We start from the raw sequence: 22294 nt of genomic DNA on the forward strand, positions 1-22294 counted from the left end.
GAATAAGAAAATGAATTTTTTGGTATACCAACATGATATTTCAAATGCCTCATGGAATCAATTTACATTAGCTATATATGCACAACCCAAAATGGAATTTATTAATTACAGTTGAAGATTTATTCATGTGTACATGCATTTTGTTTCTGAGCACCTCGTCTGTGTCCTCTTGGATAGTGGACTGACTGACTGAATGTATTGACAAAGAGGATTGAAGTCACAATGATCCAAGCGAGTTGAAATGAGTCCATGCCTCCTGAATGAAAACAACAAGATACACTTCGTAAATAAATGAAGTTTGAATTGTGTAAATGGCTAACAACACAATACAACTTATGTTCCCAGTAACCAACTTTCAGTGGGCTGCAACTAACTATCAATCTAAGCTGACCAGACCATATCTAAATATGGTAAAGAAAGAACATTGAGCATGGCAGCAGAACTGTGTTGACGACACGAAATTGTATGATCAGTTGATCATACATGATAATGATGCAAGTAGAGGGTGTGTCTGAACTTCTTGGTTGCTATTCTATTTATCTTGAGTTTGATATGTGATTTTGCATTGTTTTGGATCACAAGAATGGACATGAAAGTGATAACTTTATGAATTATGATATAATATATATATATATAGCTCGTTAGCTACTCTCGAATATATAAAGTTCAGTGGTATATTACATATATGGTGTTGCAGTTCTTGCCTCTTCTTCAGAAGAGGTATTATATTGGAGCACTTCAAGAAATTAGAACAAAGCAAAATCAGATGGTCAACTAGAGTGAAGACATGAAGGAATGAAAATTCCCACAGACAATGATCAAAAGGAAAGATTATCAAAACCTGAATGAGGTCTAGACACTTTTGAGTCATTTTGAGGGTTTCGGTGACTAGGATAGGCAGTTATCTAGCACCCTCCTTGAAAGGAAAAACATATAAAATAATTATGTCTGGGACCAAATTCTACTACAAGCCTGAACATTACCTGCAAAATCTCAAGAACCTTTTCTGCAATGTATTTTTGATGAGAAGCAGCACCCTTCTGCTGTAACTTATCTGGATGTAGGCAGAGTAGAGCTTTTTGATACGCTCTTTTCACTGAAGTCCCTTCAATGATATCAACAAGAGGTACAGTCTTCCACCCACTTTCTGGCCAAAGAACCTGCACAATAGGAGCTTTCTTTCAGTACTTCAAGTAGCCGGAGGTAGAAAGCAAAAGCTTTCTTTCTTCACTTAGGAGGGGGTTAAAATGAGAAAGCAAGAAGTGGGGTGGAGAGTGCAAGGATGCGAGAACCATCCATACTCACATATTGTAATGTTGATAGCAATGAGCGAATATTTCGTGTCTTTCCATTAGACCACTGTCGTATTTTTGCATCAATAGCCTACATTATGTGAAATAGCACAATTATTGCCTCCCAATAAATTTAAAAAGCAACATTAAAGTTGAGCCTATGCTTGTGTTCTCATTACTTGGATTTCTTTGTCTTCATCGCCACTTTGTAGCAGTTCATTCTCGCCTTGGGGTACCTGCTTTATCTGTCAAGAAACCCAAGCGAACAAGCTCCTCAGAAGATGTCATAAACAATGTATGTAGTGCAAATAGAAGTAGTATCTTATGCTCTTACTCTGTTTACTGAGATTTTCATGGTTCAACATTACTATTTTAGTTTCTAAATTTTATAAGATGCACATGGGGACACAATTAACATGGGAATTCACATAATTTTATTCAAACCACTTTGCATCCAATCGCTATGTAAACCAAATTAGACAGATATAATGAATAGAAAATGAGAAACCAATAAAAGTTTTAATCTTCGAATGGAAAAATTACATACAAGGAAGTTCCCTTCAAAGGACTCGTCTGTATCTTCAACTGTAGCCTTCGAGCCATTAAGAGTCGATGCTGACAAAAATACATGGATGTGTTATACATATCTTCTGAATTTTCACAACGCACTCAGTTCTGGATAAATAAACATATATTGAATACAATAAATTGGAACTTTCATTTTTTTTTTTTTTTGAGTTTATACAAATTGGAGAACGCAGCAAATGAACTTCATGTTGCACATTGTACTGCTACTTCTTCTCACATGTTTACCACAGGGGGAATCATGCATGGTGGAAGTTATCTAGAAATAAGGAGTACTGAAAGGAGTTGGGTCAATATATAGCACCAATTATTCCATATTTTGGCCTTAAATTGATGGTAGATGACATTGCAATTTATATATGCAACTATGACATTTCCAAATCATCACCTTCTGATGAAACATGGGATATCCTATCATAACTCGTACGTTTTCGACTTGGACCTGTTCCCAAGCATTAAGCTAATAAGTCTCACTACTACTTTGATAAAAGAATATGGAAACTAACCAGTTCTTGATGAGTAATCCTTTTGTCCTGACAAAGTATCACTAAGTATATAGTTGGAAGTCTTGATGGCAGAATGTTCTTTCTCCGACTGTTTCAGGTATTCATCTGCCTGACAAGATGATAAGAAATATTAAAATTTTCAGATTCACTTAAAAATTTTCAGGCATAAAATAGTTTTTTAAATTCAAAAGAGATGAAATTTGAAGTTTTTAATATCGTGTTGAGTGAACTCAAATTAAATTTACCGTGGCAAAAGTCTCTGGGACTCTTATGATTACACTGGCCCTGGGAGTTTTCTCTTCTACTCCAGTTGCACTAATGTTAAATTCGTCCACTACTATGTAATTGTCTCTCTTCCACAATTTAGGGCTATTGCCTTTGGGTTTTTGAGAAGCTTCTTGGTTGAAAATTTTAACGAATTCTTTGACCCTTCCCTTAGCTCTGTTCCTCCCAAGCTTATCAGCTGAGCGCACGGATGAATCTTGGAAAGTAGCTTTATCAGCTTCTACATCATTCTGGGTTGTTTCTTTTCCATCTTGTTTCTTTGCATTTTCACTTACATCAACAACAGAAAATGGGGTTTTTGTGCTTTCATCTGTGCTTTCCTTTCCTTCACCCTTTTCCCTGATTCCATCATTGTCTGCAATAGAAGAAAATGAGCGCAGCGTTAAGATATAAATTGAATAATAAATCTATCTCTTCCCATTAGAGACAATATATGTGTACCAATGCACTTGATCTGGAACCAACTTACCTTGTTCATGATCCTTTTCAGACAAAAGAGAACGAAGGGGTTTCCCTGCAGGCTTGTGAACTTTTTTTGTAAGCACAGTATTTTCTTTCTCGGCATTATCATGCAAATCTATCGTTGGGAGAGATTGAGGTTTTACTTCTCTTATAACATCGTGAAAGATGGTATTACCAGGAACTTCCTCAACAACCTTTTGAACGCTGCTCAAGCTTTCTGATTCAGGTGTGTGAAGAATTGCTTCTTCAACATTTTGGCATGGTTTTACTCTATCTTGAGTGCTTGCATCGGGAACGGAGTAATTTTCTAGTTTGTTGCATTCCATCCTAAGCGAGTTTTCAGGTGTTTCCCTCGCCCTTCTTCTACTTCCCAACCATCCATTCGAGCTTGAGCACCTCTCAATCTTTGCAGATTCTTTTAATCTTGAGCTCCTCCCTCCTCTAAAAGGCATCGTCAATGGCACTCCTTTGCTAGCCCATTTGTAAATTGAGAAGTGAAATTGGCTACCGTCTTTTGGGACCTCCGATTCCGTTTCAATATTGCCTTCCGTGTCTCTTTTATCAGATTTAATCAAGTCCGGCGACCCCTCTCTGCTACGAGAGATCTCCTGAGACAAAGGGCTTTGTTGATAAGATGATTGAACATCATTTCCCAACTCCTCTTGGCTTTGGATTGCTTGGCTTGACAATCGAGAAAGATTCGAAGTTGAAGAATAAGAAAAGCCAATGCCACTGCTGGATGGACCATCCTTGTATTTAGATGGACTATGACGGGTGGAACCAAATACCAGCAAATCCGTCCCTCTGGTCAATTTGGCAGGTAGGCTAGGATATGAAACATAGTTCAAGTAAGACACCGGAAAACAAGCACACGCCGGAAAACATGGAGATATAAACCTTATTTGAAAAAGTAAAAGGAATGAAACCCAATACAGCGTATAATAGTTTTGATTCAATACCATGAATTCTCAAAACAATTATGCATGTGAACTTGGTGAAAGTAAATAGATTGATGCTTTTTGCTATATTTTTTTAATTTTTTTTCCTCGGGTTTTCTAAATAACTGAAAGGATCGTCAGAATAAACTCAAAACCTTAATTGTGGAGCGATTGATGAACTGATCCCAAAGGGGTCAGCTTTGGGTGGCAGGGGTCGGGCAGGGCTTAGAATTCGCGAACCTGGAGATGAAGTAAAAGGGTCCTTATCCAGCTTCCTCGGAGTAGAATTCGAAGATTCATCGCCTCGAAAAATGTCATCGAAGAAATCATTGCTTAGGTCCCGCCTTCGATTCGCATTTTCCTCCCCAAACACCGCCAACTCACCTATACGACATGGAAGTGCTGCTTCATCATCGCTCTTACGTCCATAGAAACCCGTGGCTTCGTTGAAACTGGGCCGCTTCTCTTGCATCGACAACCGCTTCGGTGGCCCGCCGAAGACATCGTGGAAATCAAAATCGGAGTCTCCGCTAGGTGTCTTGGGTGAAGAGCTGGAGTTCGTGAAAGATCCTCGACGACTAGTACTATACCCTAACAGAACACTTTCTCTATACGAAAATCTATCCATTTTTCTTCAATCAAAATCAACCGGACCAGCGTTTCACAGAAACGTAAGTTATTAACTCAAAGATAATTCAAACAAATAGTTGGCGGGAATTTCTCTGTGCGGATGTGTTGGCCGTGATCTACGAGAGGGTATGCATTCTTGAATGTGCTGCATAAAGCTTCGAGGTATTGAGCCTCGAGTTTCCAAGGCTTGTTTTCTCAGGAAAGTGACAAGGAGGAAAATATTGCAGAAGACGACGGAGGAGGGGGGGGCTAGTGGAATTTGAAGCCACACAGTGTTAGAGAAGGTCCATCTGTGGGTTCTTGTGGATAAGACACAAACTTCCAAACGTCAAAAGCCGTTATTACTTGCAGAAATACAACTTCTTTGTTCTAGAAGCTGTACATTTTAAGGGCTAGTGGATAGTGGATAATATTTTATTATTATTTATTATTATTATTTAATATTTTATTATTATTATTTACAAAATATCCAAAATAACTTTACTATCCATCAGTTATATTACACATTTGTTACGTGGATCTTTATTTTTTATTTATTTTCTTAGCAGGCGTGTGGTGAGGGATTTATTGGTAGAATTTTTCTTAAGAATATGAGAAAATATATTTATAATTATAAATTATACAACCGTCACATAATTATTTTTAAAATAATAAATAAAATATATGACTCACATGAAAAAAATTAATTTTTTAATAATAAATCTTACTTTTTTAAAAAATGATTACACAATATTTACACATTTCATAATTATATATAAAATTACTCATTAGTATACAATCCATACATACTTCATTTTAAAAAAATAATATTTATTATTAAAAAATAATTTTTCTATTTTCTTTAATGATGGTGCTCTAAACTTAAACGCTTTAAAATTATAAAAAAACATGTCATGTCAACAAGTATGATTGGAGCTATGACATGTTGAAGTGAAGATTATCATATCAAGCATAGAAACATTATCTAAGTTTTACCTGATTTATTTTTTATTTTACAAGTTTTTAATTTAATTCTTTTGATTTCTCAATTTTACTATTTTATATTATTGATTTTGTTTCTCAATCAAGATTTCCTTAACTAATCTAATTAAAATGATGAGGTCACAATCCATGAAATTTGCCATCTAGGTGAATTTTAGATCCATTTAAATAAGGGTGCTGTTACATACACAGAAAGAGTCTGTCAAGAGAGTGTCCAGTGTATTTTTTTTTTTAATTGACACATGAAAATATGTAAAACATATGACGACAAATATAATTACAATGATAAATTTTTTTATATATTGGATTATATATTGTTTTTTTTTAATTTACACGTTTTTAACATTATCATTTTGATTTTTGAGTTCCACAAATTTAAGTTATCAAATTTATTCCTCCACCAATATTTTTATAACTTATCTAATTGAAATGTTGAGGTCACACTCCATGTGATTTGCCATCTAGCGAATATCGGGTCCATTTCATTCTTTTATATATAAATACATATGAGGTGTAGAATCTAGAATGGAAAAAAAATATATATATTCAAATTCAAATATAAAATGAAATAGGGTCCAATCTATTAGAAGCTCGTTACAATGAATAAAATGACGAAAAAGATAAAGAAGAGATAAAAGCCAAAAGAGGTAGCCAAATGAGAACATCAGATTCGAACCCCCACCATGTATGAGAAAAAAAAAAAAAAAAGTCAAAAGAGGTTGACCAACCTAAAGAAAGTAGGACTCACTACCCCAAGGAATGAAGGAATCTATAAATTGAGCGGACTACTACAAACATGGGGATCTAATTAGAGCATTAGTATTGGATTAGCTATCTTATTCTTTAAATTTTGACTAATATATAACTTTTTCACCTTTAGCTAATCATTCAAAACTTGAAATCTACATTAGATTAGTCATTACACTCTCTATAATAATAAAATATTATTATTTTTTATTATTTATATTTTATTATTAATTTTTATTTTATTTTCATAATCTTTAATAACCTCTAACAAATCATATTCATTTTTATTTTCACAATCTAACAATCTATAATATAATAATCTCATATATATATAGATAGTAAAATCTCATATAAATAAAAATATCATATCTATAATATAATAATCTTAAAAAATACTTTTAGATTTGCTATAGTTCTTTTCATATTTGAAAAGAAGAATGGATTTACTGTAACTTATAGTTTGGATGAAAACAATTTAGCTAATTCAATGTGGAGCAAATATGGATGATGTTTGCTAAATTTGAAGATGAAAAGGTATTTGGCTAATCCAATGCCAATGCTCTATGAGGAAAACTTCTCTATAACTGATAGGACTCTCTCTCTCTCTCTCTCTCTCTCTCTCTCTCTCTCCAAAAGAAACGCATATTCTTCAACATTTCCTCAATCCTATTTTCTCATTTTACTGAAAATTATGTGAGGCCATGAGATACTAAACAATCACCAAATATAGTTAAGAGAAATGATAATTACAGTCGTGAGTGCGCAAGCGCCGCATAATCACTTTAAAAAAAGTAAATATATACGATACCTACATGGAAAAAATTTAATTTTTTAATAATGGACCTCACTCTTTTTCAAAGCGATTGCATGACACTTGCGTACTCCACATTTGCATATAGCATTACTCTAGTTAATTTCGCCTCTAAATGATCCGTTAATGTAGGTCATTATGTCGAATTATATATATATATATCTATGTCTCTTTATTTATATTTTATATGCTTTATTTATTATTTATTTTATGAATTTCCAACCACTCTATCAATATCGAAGCACTGTATCTAAACGAAAGAAGACTTGTATATTAAAAAAGTCCTTAAAAGTATTGATTATAGAGTGCTATTTATAGTCAAATACAGAGGACTACACTGAGTCGGTTACTAAGGCAAGCAGGTGGTGTGCACTAGCATTTCTAGGCCACCAATGACACGGTTATAACAGAAAAGATTCCTCACTATAAAAGCAATAATAACAGAATTAATCAGAAGAAGATCTAGAAGATTCATTGAGAAGAAAGCTTGAATTTATTCTATAGTAGCTGAGGTGGAAGCTGAGCGTGATTCTTTGGTCTTTGGAGCTGAGGTAGAGGCAATCAGGCAACAAAATTTATATTGCTTATACCCTCATGCGAGTCCAACATGGGCACCATGGTGAGGCTTGATCGAATGTGTAGAAATAGAGAGGTTGCAAGAGGCTTGGTAAGAGCATTGGCAAGTTGATCACGAGAGGAAATAAAAGCAACATCCAGAGTTTTGGCTGAGACACGATCACGCACAAAATGGAAATCAATTTACATGTGTTTGGTGCGGGAGTGCAGTACAAGATTAGCGGACAGATATGTTGCACCAAGGTTGTCACACCATAACCATAATGTAGGAGGCTTGGAGAGAAACATCCTAAGATCTTTAAGAAGTGACTGAATCCATAGGAGCTCAGCAGTGGTGTTTGCAAGCGCTTTATATTCAGCTTCCGTGCTTGAACTAGCAACAATTTTTTACTTCTTGGAACCCCATGAGATAATGTTAGGACCAATAAAAACATAGAAACCTCCTGTTGAATGCCAATCATCTGGGCATCCTGCCTAATCGGCATCTGAAAAGGCATTCAAAGAGTAACTAGAACATGGCCGAATGCTGAGACCAAGATTGGTAGTGTGCTTAAGGTACTTGAGAATTCGTTTTATAGCTTGCCAATGAAGGAGCTTTGGTGCATGCATAAATTGGCACACTTTGTTTACAGCAAATGCAATATCCGGACGGGTAAGGGACAAGTACTAAAGACTCCCAACTGTTCTTCTATAGAGTGTAAGATCAGTGAAGGTATTTCCATCAGTGAGAGATAAATGAGCAGAAGTAGACATAGGCGATGTAATGGGCTTGTTCAAATCCATATGGGTGCGTTTCCATAAATCACAAATGTATTTCTGCTGGGATAAATGAAGGCCAGTAGGGAGTGAATTGATTTCAAGGCTAAGAAAGAAACGTAATGGACCCAGATCCTTCACGGGAAAGACAAACTCAGTGAGTGAAGCACAGAGGAAATAACATGTGGGTGTGAACCAGTGAGTATTAAGTCATCGACATAAACAAGGAAGAACAATGTAACAGAGTCATGCTTGTAAACAAAGAGTGAGGGGTCGGTAGTTGATGATGTAAAACCAAGTTCAAGAAGACGAGTACTTAGCTTAGAGAACCATGCCCTTGGAGCTTGCTTAAGACCATAGATGACCTTATTCAGCCGACATACATGAGTGGGAAAATCTGGGTTGATGAATCCATCAGGCTGAGTCATGTATACTTGCTCATGATGATCACCATGCAAAAAGGCATTAGAAATATCAAGTTGCCGAAGGTCCCATTTCTCTGTAATAGCAATGGATAAAATTGTCCGTATGGTTGTTGGTTTGACAACTGGACTGAAAGTCTCAAAGTAGTCGACTCCAGCCTATTGGTGATAGCCCTTGGCCACCAAACGGGCTTTTCGGCGTTCCACCGAACCATCAGATAGCCTCTTGGTCCTGAAAACCCAACGACAACCCACCAAATTAGTGATGTTAGAACAAGGAACAAGAGACCAAGTGTTTGTTTGTAGTAGAGCTTTGAATTCCTGAGACATGGCGGCGCGACACTCTTCAAATTTAGCAGCCTTTGTATAAGAGTTTGGTTCCTCTGGGATAGAGGTGGTAGTGGTGAGATAACTGCGTGGTGGTGACCAGAATGCCGTTCCATCAGTGTACTGTCTTGGATGAAGAGAATTTGTTTTGGACCTAGTGACAATCGGAGAGGACGAAGAGAAGTCACTGGAAGGATTTGTGAAAAGCAAAGGGAAAATATTCGGAGGAGAAGAAGCAGATGAGATTTCAGGATTTACGGAAGAGGATAAGGAACGTGATGGGATATTGGGTGTAGTGGACTGGGCTGGTGAAGAGGGAGATAAATTAGAAGGAGGAGAAATAGGTGGGGATGAAGAGTGAGTGGACCGTGTGATACTAGGCTGGATGGGAGATTTGTGGGAGTGAGGAGAAGGTCCCAGAATTGACGGAAGTGTGGTTTGAGGAGTTTTGTGAGCTGGAATTGATTTAGAGAAAGGAAAAGTTTGTTCATAAAAAATTACATCTCGGGAAAAATAAATGCGACTTGTAGGAAGATGGAGGCATTTGTAACCTTTGTGAGAATCACTATATCCTAGAAATAGACATGGAAGAGAATGAAGGTCCATTTTGTGACGGTTGTAAGGCCTCAGATGTGGCCAACATGTAGTACCAAATATTTTGAGAAATGCATAATCAGGTATTTTGAGAAATAATTTTTCATAGGGAGATTTATTTTGAAGAACAGGGGTAGGAAGTCTATTAATTAAATATATGGCTGTGTGGAAAGCATCGACCCATAATAGTTGAGGTAAGGAAGCTTGGGTCATGAGAGCAAGGCTCGTTTCGACAATGTGTCGATATTTACGTTCGACAGCCCCATTTTGTTGATGGGTGTGAGGACAAGATACACGATGGGAATTGCCTTGTTTTTCAAGTAGAGTGTGGAGTGAGCGATATTCACCACCCCAATCACTCTGAATAGAGATTATTTTAGCATTAAAGAAAAGTTCAACATGTTTATGAAAATGAATAAAAACTGAGAGAACATCAGATTTTTGAACTAAAGGAAACCACCATGTATAACGTGTGAAATCATCTAGGAAGGAGACATAATATCGAAAACCTTCTCTAGAAAGAACAAGGGCAGGGCTCCATACATCAGTGTAAATAAGCTGTAGTGATTTAGTAGAGAGCTGATGAGAGTGCTGAAAAGAAAGTTGAGTGCTCTTGGCTTGACAGCATGCTGGACAGATAGAAGAAATTTTATTGCTAAAAACTGGAAGGGAATTTGACTTGATGATGCGCTGCACAAGCTGTAAAGAGGGATGCCCAAGTCTTGCATGCCATTGAGAAGAAGAAGCACGTTCACCAACTAGAGCTTGAGGGGAAGAAGAAGTCTCAGACGATGGAAAGGAATAAAGACCGTCATGCATGAGACCATGAAGAAAAGGAGTCCCCGTCTTGGAGTCCTTCACAACAAAAAAGGAACTATGAAACTCAAAAAATACAGAGTTGTCGAAACAAAATTGTCTAATGGAAATTAAATTTTTGGTGATATTAGGGAACATGAAGTAATTTCTTGAGAAGAAAAGAATGAGAAGAAGTGGATAAGATAGAGTCACCAATATTGGAAATTGGAAGAACTGAACCATCACCAATGCGTATCTTATCAGTACCACCATAAGGAGCCGAGGAGAGGTTGAGATGGGAGAGGTCAGATGTGAGGTGGTTGGTGGCTGCAGTGTCTAGGTACCAAGCTGTATCTGGTGCTAAAGTAGAGGTGGTATAGTGGGCTGTAAGGGAGCGAGGTGGGTCACTTTGATACGCTCGGTTAAAGCGATGATAACAATTTAGGACAACATGACCCACTTTGCCACAGAGTTGACAAGTTGGTTTAGAATGAGGAAGGGTGAAAGACACATGTGAAGGGGAATTTGTGGAGGGCATATGAGAGGGTGGGTTGTGACGACCTCGTCCACGCCCACGATAGTTGCCACGGTTATTACCACGATAAGCATCACGACCCCTATTAGGAAAAGTCGTGGAAATGTTGGCTGAGGGATTAAAGGAAGAGGGAAGATGGTTGTTATGACTGAGACGACTTTCATAGGTGAGCAAGAGACTGTAGAGCTCTTCAGTAGAAAAAGGTTCCAGTCGAGTTGTAACAGATGTTACAAAAGCATCATATTCACTATTAAGACTTGCAAGCAAATAAGAGAGAAATTCGGCAGGGGTTAAAGGAGAGCCAGCAGCACTCATAGTATCATAAAGATGTTTTACTTTCTAAAAATAGTCAGAAACTGAGCTAGATCCTTTGGATATGGTGGCTAGCTGGTATCTTAGTTGGATAATACAGGCATGAGACTGAGAGGTGAAGAGTTTATCAATGGCTTTCCTGACCTCACGAGCAGTGGAATAGCCAACCATTTGAGCAATAAGATTATCAGAGAGAGTTGAAATTAAGGCGCTCAAAATGAGCTGATCAGTCTGTGTCCAGGATAGAAAAGCTAGGTTAGGGGTTTTATCTGGAAGAAAAGGGAAAGGAGGAATACTCGTGCCATCAACAAAGTGAAAAAGTTGTTGGCCCTTGAGATATGGGACCATTTGGGTACGCCGTAGAAGAAAATTTTCATTTGTGAGTTTGACAATAACGAGATGAGAAAAATGAGGAAGAAGAGGGGGGGTGAAATGGGGTTTGATTTGAAGTTTTTGGCAAAGAAGACTCTTTCGCCATGGTTATGACGTTAGTCTTGCAATGGCTCTGATGCCATGAACGAAAAAAGACTTGTATATTAAAAAAGTCCTTAAAAGTATTGATTACAGAGTGCTATTTATAGCCAAATACAGAGGACTACACTGAGTCGTTACTAAGGCAAGCAGGTAGTGTGCATTAGCATTTCTAGGCCACCAATGACACTGTTATAACAGAAAAGATTCCTCACTACAAAAGCAATAATAACAGAATTAATCAGAAGAAGATCTAGAAGATTTATTGAGAAGAAAGCTTGAATTTATTCTGTAATAGCTGAGGTGGAAGCTGAGTGTGATTCTTTGGTCTCTGGAGCTGAGGTGGAGGCAACATAATTTATATTGCTTATAGTATCAATATGTAAACCATCAACACGAGGCATTCAACGGTATTGTTGTACTCACACATACACGGAGGAAAAAAGTAGATTATCATGAAAAAAAAAATCAATTATTAGTACAACTTAATATCTTTATAATTTAAAATCCAAGGAGAAATCATGCATGATTATGAATGTTACAGAATACAGCTGGAGTTGGACTCTTGAATAAGATTTCTTGGAATATAGGATACAAAGTAGTCGCTATCAATGAGGATTCAATTGAGAAAAGAATATCAGTAGTTGTCATAAAGAATTCAAATGCAAAATTTACACGGAAATCTGAAGGAAACATTTCAAAGGGTACTTCCTAGTGCTCTTGGGATGTGAAATTAAGCTGATCTTTCTGTATCCAGACAGCACACCAAAAAGTGGGCTGCTGTAGCTATCCGGATGTAAGAATAAGATTATCTTGCAACACTATTTTGACCATGAGTAATGATACTCATCATCCCAACTTCCATCATCCTCTCATCATTCTATGATGTGTCATTAGATGATTAAAGATGATTTATTATATTTCACTTATAAACCTATCATCTAATACTACATCATGGGATGATGGAAGGATAATGGAAGGTAGGATGATGAATATATTTTTTCTTTGAGGATTCGAGAATCATCTAGGAAACCTTTCCATGCATCTTGCTTGCTATTAGTATAGAACTGTACAACTATTTTCATTCTCGATAGTTTGTCTGGGTGGTAGTTCACTGGAACAATAATGTTTTGGATCTTTTTGTACTGCATTTGGATGTTGAGTTGAGCTCAATTGAGTTGAGTTTTTTATGAATAATAATAAGTTGAGTAGTGGAGGAAGTTATGTGTGGCTCATCTAAACTGAGTTTAAAGTGTATTTGGATGTTAAGATGAATTTAATATTTTTTATGAGAAACTGAAAAAGGTTGTGGATCTCACGTATAAAAATGTTTTAAGTTGAAAAAGGTTATGGGTCTCATGTGCAAGAAGGTTTTGAGTTGGAATGAGTTTAATAATTTGAGAATTGAGTATTTGGATGTTAGACTCAGCTTAAAATTAGACTGAACTCAGCTGAGTTTGGAAACCAAATGCAACCAAAAGACCTTACTTTCTTATTAACATATAGGAGTTTGTAGACCAAAGTCCTGGGAGAAGATTTGTAGAACAAAAGAAAATGACGGATTGGGACTTTGAAAGCTGTATAATAGCAACAAGTCTTTAATTGCAAAATTGGGGTAGATGATACATACAGACTGAGGATGTGAGAAATTATGGGTGAAGATTATGAAAGCAAAGTATCTAAAAGATGACAAGCTCATTCATGCCAAACCAAAGAAAAATCAGTCTTGGACTTGAAAGAGTATGTTGCATAACCTTAATGATTAAAATAGGAGCTTTGCTATATGGTGAGAAATGGAAGGAACATTGAGGTATGGAAAGATCCATGGCTTCCAAGTCTCCCTGGTTTCGAACTAGCACCAAAGGATACCATTCCAATAGGGAAAATATGAAAGTTGTAGATCTAACTGATTATGATAATAAAATGTGGAGGGTGGATGAAGTGCAGAACATTTTTGATGAAGAATCCCATACTACTATCAAGAACTCAATTTAAGAGAGTCATATGGAACCCAAGTGGCAACGAAAACTTTTCAGTAAAATCAGCATACATGTTCTGTGGAATGGAAACAGGTCTGGAGATTCAAGATTCAAGATGGATTTAAGCTATTTCTATGGAGAATTGTAAGGAAAGCAATACCAGTGAGAGCAAAAATTTTCCAGGTGTTAGGAATTTGGACTTCCCAAATTCACCCCCCAGGATCCACATTTTGTAGGAATATCAAGGAAAACAGAAAAATAATAACAACACAAAAATTTATGTGAAAACTCCCAAAACAAGAGAAAAACTACCAGACCCAGAGAAGAAAATACACTATGTAAAAAATTATTATAATCACACAATTTTTCTTATCACCCCAAATGACACCCACAAAGCTTCCCCACTAGCAAAACTTTAACTCTCACCTCTTTTCCTTTTACAAGAAAATGCTAATAGAGAAATTTTACTAGAGTTACAAATTACTAATTAAGCTTATGACTTGGTGTAATTAACTAAGAGGCCAAGCACCTTATTTATAGGTTTTAAGGCCTGCTCCTTAATTCTCTCTCACCGATGTTGGACTCCAAAGGAGCAAAAACCCAACAATCTCTAACTTGCGACTTTGGCTGATCCCACAGCCACACTCCACCGCAGTGAAGATCTTCATAGTTTTTGCTATCATGCTCCACCATAAAAGCATATCCACTCAAAATAAACAAATTCCAAGCATTTCAATTTCGGCCCATGTCGAAAATAACCTTGCTGAAAAATTATGGTGCAACTTCCACGTTTGACTTTCTTGGAAGTTCATTAGCCATTGACATGAATTTCCACCACACACCCTGCATTAATGCCAAACCAATGCCTGTGTGAAAACTTGTGGATCCGCTAACATTAACACATCTTCTATTATGACAACTTTGGAAATTAGCGGCATATCATGAGGATGTACATGTCCCTTTTCAAAAGACATCGTCTTCCATGGAGAGAGATACAACGTTAGTTTCATTACCAGTATCTCCATTTACTGACTTGGAGTCACTTGCCGAATCTGCTCATGCTCTTGGATAATTTTTCTTGACGTGCCCAGATTGTCCACACCCCCAACATACTACTTTCATCTTCATGGAGTTCTTCTTTTTCCCATTACCAGCTACCACCAATGCAAAGTTCTCAGGTGGACCATTTCTTCCACCACCTAGTCTTCTCTCTTCAGAAAAGAGTTTACTGTTAATCTCTGAAAGAATTATTTTATTCTTCCCATGTATCAAAATAGGCTTCATATGCTCATAGGAAGGTGGAAGAGACCAGATGAGCCTCAAGGATTGATCCTCATCATCAATTTTAACTTCAATAGATTCTAACTCAGAGACAATGTCATTGAGAACACTTAAATGATTTGAAATAGTCGTACCTTCACTCATCTGCAGTGTATGAAACTGCTCCTTCAGGTACACCCGATTCGAGACGCCTTCGTCTGATACAACTCTTCAAGTTTTTCTCAGAGTTCCTTTGCCGTAGATATTCCATGTACATTTGTAAGAATATTCTTGGCCAAGCACAGACGTATCGCACTTGTTGCTCTCAAATCCAGATCTTCCCAATTTTCATCGCTCATTACAGATCTACTATTTGTTTCACCAGTTACGCTAGTATCACTACTGACTTCAGGGGTTGGTTTGCCCTTCAACGCCTTGTGTAATCCTTATTGAATCAAAACATCCTTGACTTGAACTTGCCATAAGTCAAAATTGATTCTCCCATCAAATTTCTCCACCTCATATCTGATAGGATTTGAAGTCTTACTTCCTAACATTGCCTCAATGAATTTTACCGTAGAAATGAATGGTACTCACTAAATAAGTTCCCAGGAAAGATTATCCTTTCCTAAACAGAATTTCAAGGCTCCCAGGAAAGATTGAAAGGTCACACTGGACCACTTAAATACAAATCTCCTAGACAGAATCTCCTTAGACTGTACGTATCCACACTACCACACCAAAGCTCCACCCCGCCAAAAAGAACTCATTCTCTGATACCACTTTTTAGGAATTTGGATCTCACAAATTCACTCCCTAGGATCCACCTTTTGCAGGAATATCAAGAAAAACAGAGAAATAATAACAACACAAGAATTTATGTGAAAACTTCCAAAACAGGAGAAAAACCACCAGACCCAAAGAAAAAAATACACTGTGAAAAATTATTACAATCACACAATTTTTTTCCTCACCCCAAATGACACCTACAAAGCTTCCCCACTAGCAAAACTTTAACTTTCATCTCTTTGCCTTTTACAAGAAAATGCTAATAGATGAATTTTACTAGAGTCACAAGTTACTAATTAAGCTTATGACTTGATGTAATTAACTAAGAGGCTAAGCATCCTATTTATAAGTCTTGAGGCATGCTCCTTAATTCTCTCCCACCGGTGTGGGACTCCAAAGGAGCAAAAACCCAACACTAGGTCATTGATGGGCTGAAATTGGAGCTGTTTATGTCCAACCAAGAGTTGGAGACAATTGAACACCTGTTTTTGGGATGCCAATTTGCAAGAGTTATATGGAGAAAATCAGTGCTCCTGACAATGATGGGATTTCCTGCATTCTACAACACCCAAATGCAAAATTAGGGATTGACAATAAGAAAGAAAATGAGCTTTCTCTTTGTGTAGTGATCATAATGGACACAATTTGGCACTATAGAAACAAGGTGGTCCACAATGGGGATAAAACCAGATGATGCTATATGCACGGTGAGAGCGGCCACGAGATCCCTAAAGGACCACATCTTGGCATGGACAGAGGATGGGAAGGAAGAAGAGGTGCTATAGACTACACCAAAAGCAGGATGATGGAAAATAAATTTTGAAGCGGTGCTAAGAGCAGATCATGCCAATATTATTGCAATTGACAGAGACTAGAGGTATTCTCCGTGAAGCATGGGTGGAGAAAGTTGACACTGGATCCCTTTATGAAGCAGAATTTAAAGCTGCTGAAGTGGCCTGCACATTAGCTAACCATGCTGGCTTTCAAATGATCACCATTAAAGGAGATGCTATGGATATAATTACAACCATAATAGATAACCAAGAGCAGGAAGAAAAGGCTTTAAAAGATTGTATAAACTATATCATAACTGAACTAAGGAGGAACAAGGACTGGAGGATTGCTTGGATTCCTAGATCTGCAAATATGCAATCTCATGACTCATGAGGTTGATAAGTTTTTTTGAGTTGTACAAAGGGTTATGGAATTCCATATTGTAAAATGGGATGAAGTAGTCCCCATAACCTGTGTAACTTTTGATGTGTTAGTGATGTTTTCTTCGGAAAAAAATAAAGAAATCCACACTCTTTTTAGGGGTCTGGAGTTTTACCACTTGCAAATTTGGTGTGAGTTAACAAACCATATATAGTGTGATCCATTATAATTAATGAAACAGTTAAAATATAATACTTTTTGGCCATTGTGAAAACCACTTCAATGTTGCGTTAAGTGTATAAAACAAAAGCTTCTAAACTCGGTTTGGATATGCAAAACATCTTATCTGTATCTTATTTGGACTGTATGGTCCCAGAGTTTTACCTATTCAAATATTGTATTTCATCTCTAAATTTTGAAAACATCCACTTAAATAAACAGTAAATAAACAGTGTAAAACTATCAATAAATAGTTCAAAATAGTAAATAAAAAATACAACCTGACGTGAACACTATGTGAACAATGCTTAACAGTATGTGAACAGTGCAAAATCTCAAAGATTCGAGTACTCTATAAATACTATGGGACACCGCTTTTTTCAAATCCTAAAAAGTTAAAACTATCTCATTTCATTTCACTATCTAAATATATATTTTTTTACAAATTATCTCATCTCATCTTAAGTTAAAAAATTTTATTACTATTTAAAATATATCATCTCATCTCATCTCATCTCAACTATCTATCCAAACCGGCGTATAAGTATATTTTTTGGAATTTAGATTTTGACGTGCACTCACAGACTAAAAATCTGAATTTCCACAAGTATATAAAGGGTTCTGTAACGAGCATCTACATTTATCTATGCAAAAACTCTGTAACCCAATTGCAAAAACTCTCTCAAAGTTCGAAATTTCAGTCCTCAGACAGCATATGCTTACCTCCTTGTCTTTGCAACAGAATCAATTTCCTTTGCATTACAGGAAATCTTGAAAACTCTAGCTATAAAATATTGATAAGTCCAATCATGGCCAGCCTTAATGGTTAGTATATCATGATGTGCAGACGACGTCATTGGCTTTCAAAAAAAAAAAAAAGAATTAAACATATTATACAATATATGCATGTATATATTTCAACGCCCTCTGAAGTTCTTCTCTTCACTGTTCACCATGAATATTGCCCTGATTTTCCTACTCTTCCTTTTGAAGTTTGTGTACTCGTTCGTATGGGTCCCACGGAGAATCGAGAACCACTTCAGAAAGCAAGGAGTTCGGGGTCCCGGCTACCGTTTGATCACCGGTAACTCAGCCGAAATCCGGCGAATCTACGCCGATGCTCAATCGAAGCCAATGATCACCTTCGACCACGACATCCTCCACCGCGCTGCTCCTTTCTACTACAGGTGGTCAGGGATGTACGGGAAGACCTTCCTGTACTGGTTTGGGTCGAATCCGAGGCTGGCAATATCCGACCCGGACATGATCAAAGAAGTCCTTATGAACACGACCGGATCATTCGGAAAGATCCGGCACAATCCCTTGGCTAATGTTCTCTTCGGTCAGGGACTTGTTGGGCTTTCGGGCGAGAAATGGGCCATCCATAGACGGATCACAAACCAAGCCTTTAATATGGAGCGAGTTAAGGTGAGTCGTGACCCACGTTCTCTCTCTTAAGACATTTGTATACGGCATGTCGTTTTGACTTTTAGAAAACAATTAATTTACCTTTCTTTTATAATTAATTTACAAGTCTAGAGTAGTTTGTAAAAAAGAAATGTTTAATCCATGAAAGATATCATAGAATTAAATTCACAAACTATCGTGATTTAACGTGATAAATTAGATTGTAAAATTTATTTTACTGTAAAGTAAATTTGAAATATCAAATCAAATCATGTCAATTTGTTAATTTATTTTTGTGAGAAATCTATTAAACACTTTTTTTTTTTTTTTAGAATTGAAGTGGCGTGAATTAATAATAGTTGTAAAAGAATTGCTAACGTGCCGTTTGGATAGTGAGATGAGATGATTTTAGATAAAAGTTAAAAATTGAATAAAATATTCTTAAAATATTATTTTTTTAATATTATTATTATTTTAAAATTTAAAAAATTTGAATTGTTTATTATATTTTATATGAAAATTTGAAAATTTGTAATCAATAGATGAGAATAAAACGTTTTTGTATCCAAGCGGGGTAAGTATATTGTTATCCAACCGTTTTACAAGGCATGTCGCTTGGACATGTTACCAAACTTTCCTCGTGTGAGAGCTTTTGGGTAATATCTGGACATATTATTATGGTTTAAAGTGGGAAAGATCTTAATATTTACACCTTTCTGAAATGAATTTTGCAGTGCTGGGTACCAGAAATCGTGGCTAGTACTATAAAAATGATCGATAAGTGGGAAGAAAATAGAGGAGGGAGAGACGAGTTTGAAATGGATGTTCATAAAGAGCTTCATGAACTCTCAGCAGAGATAATATCAAGAACAGCTTTCGGAAGCAGTTTTGAAGAAGGGAGGCGCATTTTCAATTTACAAGAGCAGCAAATGCATCTTTTCTCCAAGGCTGTCAGAAGTGTATATATTCCCGGATTCAGGTGACCTCTATGTTCCAACTTCTAAAGTTCAATTCAACTCCAAATTTATACCTTTGGTGTATTTAGATTGTCTTGGACTCTAAATGCATAACTTGCCCACCTAAATAAATACAAGACAGAATCCTGAGACTTCAGAAGAAATATGAAAAACTTATATGAGACTATGAAACCCATGATTAAAGATGCTTAGTTTTGCTTGCTGTCAATAATTGGTATCTTTTCTAGTGACAGTCTATTTGTCAGTTTCATTGATTCACTCATTGCTCATATCATTGTGGTAAAAACAATATAAAGGGAATTTCAATATTTCATAGTAGCATTAATTGGGTTACTTCTGTGAACCATTTTTGCATTGATCTGAAAAAGGGTTAAGCAAATGAGTTTTTGTAGAGGCTTTAGTCTTTTTTATACAGATTCAATGATGAGTTTCAATTGATTCTTTGGCTTCTTGTAAACACAACGCATAGGTGGTTGCCTACTAAGATGAACAAAGAAAGGTGGAGACTAGAGAAGGAAACTCGAGACTCTATAAGGATGCTGATTGAGACCAACGGGAAAGCAAGGGAAGATTCAAGAAATCTCCTTGGTCTATTAATGTCTTCTTATAAGAATCAGGATGGCGAAGAGGAAATTCTGGGAGGGGAGGAGATCATAGATGAATGCAAGACCTTCTACTTTGCAGGAAAAGAAACAACTGCTAACCTTCTAACTTGGGCACTTCTTCTTTTAGCCCTGCATCAGGATTGGCAAACCAGGGCACGGGAAGAAGTGAATTGCATCTTCCATGAAAACCAGCTTCTAGTTGCAGAGAAATTAAACGACCTCAAGATCGTAAGTTCACATTCTTCTTAACCAGTCAAATTTTAAAACATTTTTCAGAAGACTTGCTAGCTTTTTATGGAATTCAATTAGATTTGTGTCAGAATCAGGGAAAATCAAAGGGGATAGTGAGTTTTTTTCTTTTTAAAAAGTATTTAAGTGAAATGATTTGTGAATTATTAATAACAAATGTAATCACAGTGCCATTTTTCTTTTGGTTGAGCCTTGCACCTTGGTTCTGGCTCCCATAGAATTTCAGCCTCAAATAGGATAGATAAAGAAAGGGGAGTACAGAAAAAGTAAGTAATGTCAATAATAGCATGCATGACTAGTTACCCAATATAATAATTGACTATTTTTTTTTAAAACAAAATTGACAATCTAATTTCAGATATCATTTCATGAAGTATCTCTTACCCATTCATATACATATCACTGCTTGCCATTTGCCTAACAGATAAGCATGATAATCAATGAAACATTTCGACTCTACCCTCCGGCTGTGATGTTGATGAGACAGGCGTGTAAGAAGGTTAAGCTTGGGGACATCGACATTCCTGCTGACACACAGCTCTATTGTGCCTTGACTGCTGTCCATCATGACACGGAGATCTGGGGTGAAGATGCTAATAAGTTCAACCCATATAGATTTATGGAGCCTCGAAAGCATTTAGCTTGTTTCATCCCGTTTGGGTTGGGTCCCAGAATTTGCGTTGGTCAAAACTTAGCCATAGTTGAGGTGAAAATTGTCCTAGCCATGATCATTCGACATTTCTCCTTCGTGGTATCTCCAACCTATGTTCATGCCCCAATGTTGTTTGTAAGCTTGCAGCCTCAATATGGTGCGCAAATAAGGTTTAGGAGGCTTTCTACTTGAACATTAGTAAGTTGTAACCGTTGTTTATTTTAGTTTGTCTCTTGAGTTTTTTGAACAAGCTTGTAGAAATGTGTTATTCTACCATCCTATCAGCAGAGGAAGCCATATAGCAAGCGAGATTTACATATGATTTGGTGGTCAATTCAGTATATAAATTGTAACATTTTGTTGTTTTTTTTTTTTTTTGGGAATAACTGCTTCTTCATTTCATTCATCAATAACATTATTCATTACAATGCTTGTCAAGTAAATATCTCTCAATAACATTAGGTCCCTCTTCTAACCATAGCACCCCATCTTCACATTGTAATGCTAATTTGGCAACTTGATGGGCTAGATTATTGCTCTCTCTAGGCGTGTACTGCAATTTCCAGCTTCCTCTTTCTCTGAAAACAGTTTTGATGTCCTCAATAATTTGTCCATACCATGAGTTGTTTGTTTCCTGCCTCTGAATATCCTTTATTACAGCCAAAGCATCACCCTCAACTCTCAAATAATACATTTGTTAACCCAATTTCCACACAGTATCATTGCCCTCCAAAGGGCATTTAATTCTGCACTAACATATTCCTGAGGCATACATAATGTAGCAATCAGATCCCCTTCCCCATTTCTGATGACTACTCCTCCACCCATCTTAGGTTTCTCACTGTCTAAAGCAGCATCCCAGTTTGCTTTGAAGAATCCACTGCCTGGTTGATTCCACTTTGCTAATCTATTCATTGGCCTTGTCTCCTCATTTGTTTCCCTCAATGACACTTGGGCCTGCTGAAACTTTTCTAATT

General features: G+C 36.7%; 2 protein-coding genes across 2 annotated transcripts; one reads left to right on the plus strand and one right to left on the minus strand.

The window, feature by feature from the left end:
- On the minus strand, nucleotides 1-4966 carry LOC108995567 (J domain-containing protein required for chloroplast accumulation response 1-like). Its single transcript, XM_018971152.2, has 9 exons — nucleotides 4224-4966; nucleotides 3138-3955; nucleotides 2629-3023; nucleotides 2384-2492; nucleotides 1840-1907; nucleotides 1472-1537; nucleotides 1306-1383; nucleotides 984-1160; nucleotides 1-256 (listed from the first exon to the last, which is right to left on the minus strand). The coding sequence occupies exons 1-9, from the start codon at nucleotides 4694-4696 to the stop codon at nucleotides 218-220; spliced, it is 2223 nt and encodes a 740-aa protein (XP_018826697.1). The 5' UTR covers nucleotides 4697-4966; the 3' UTR covers nucleotides 1-217.
- A 13409-nt stretch (nucleotides 4967-18375) lies between these two features.
- LOC108995521 (cytochrome P450 734A1-like) lies at nucleotides 18376-21650 on the plus strand. The gene is made up of 4 exons (XM_018971099.2): nucleotides 18376-18855; nucleotides 19569-19813; nucleotides 20281-20644; nucleotides 21090-21650. The coding sequence occupies exons 1-4, from the start codon at nucleotides 18382-18384 to the stop codon at nucleotides 21507-21509; spliced, it is 1503 nt and encodes a 500-aa protein (XP_018826644.2). The 5' UTR covers nucleotides 18376-18381; the 3' UTR covers nucleotides 21510-21650.
- The last annotated feature ends 644 nt before the right edge of the window (nucleotides 21651-22294 follow it).

Source organism: Juglans regia, chromosome 6 (genome assembly GCF_001411555.2).
Source record: "Juglans regia cultivar Chandler chromosome 6, Walnut 2.0, whole genome shotgun sequence".
Taxonomy (NCBI): Eukaryota; Viridiplantae; Streptophyta; class Magnoliopsida; order Fagales; family Juglandaceae; genus Juglans; species Juglans regia.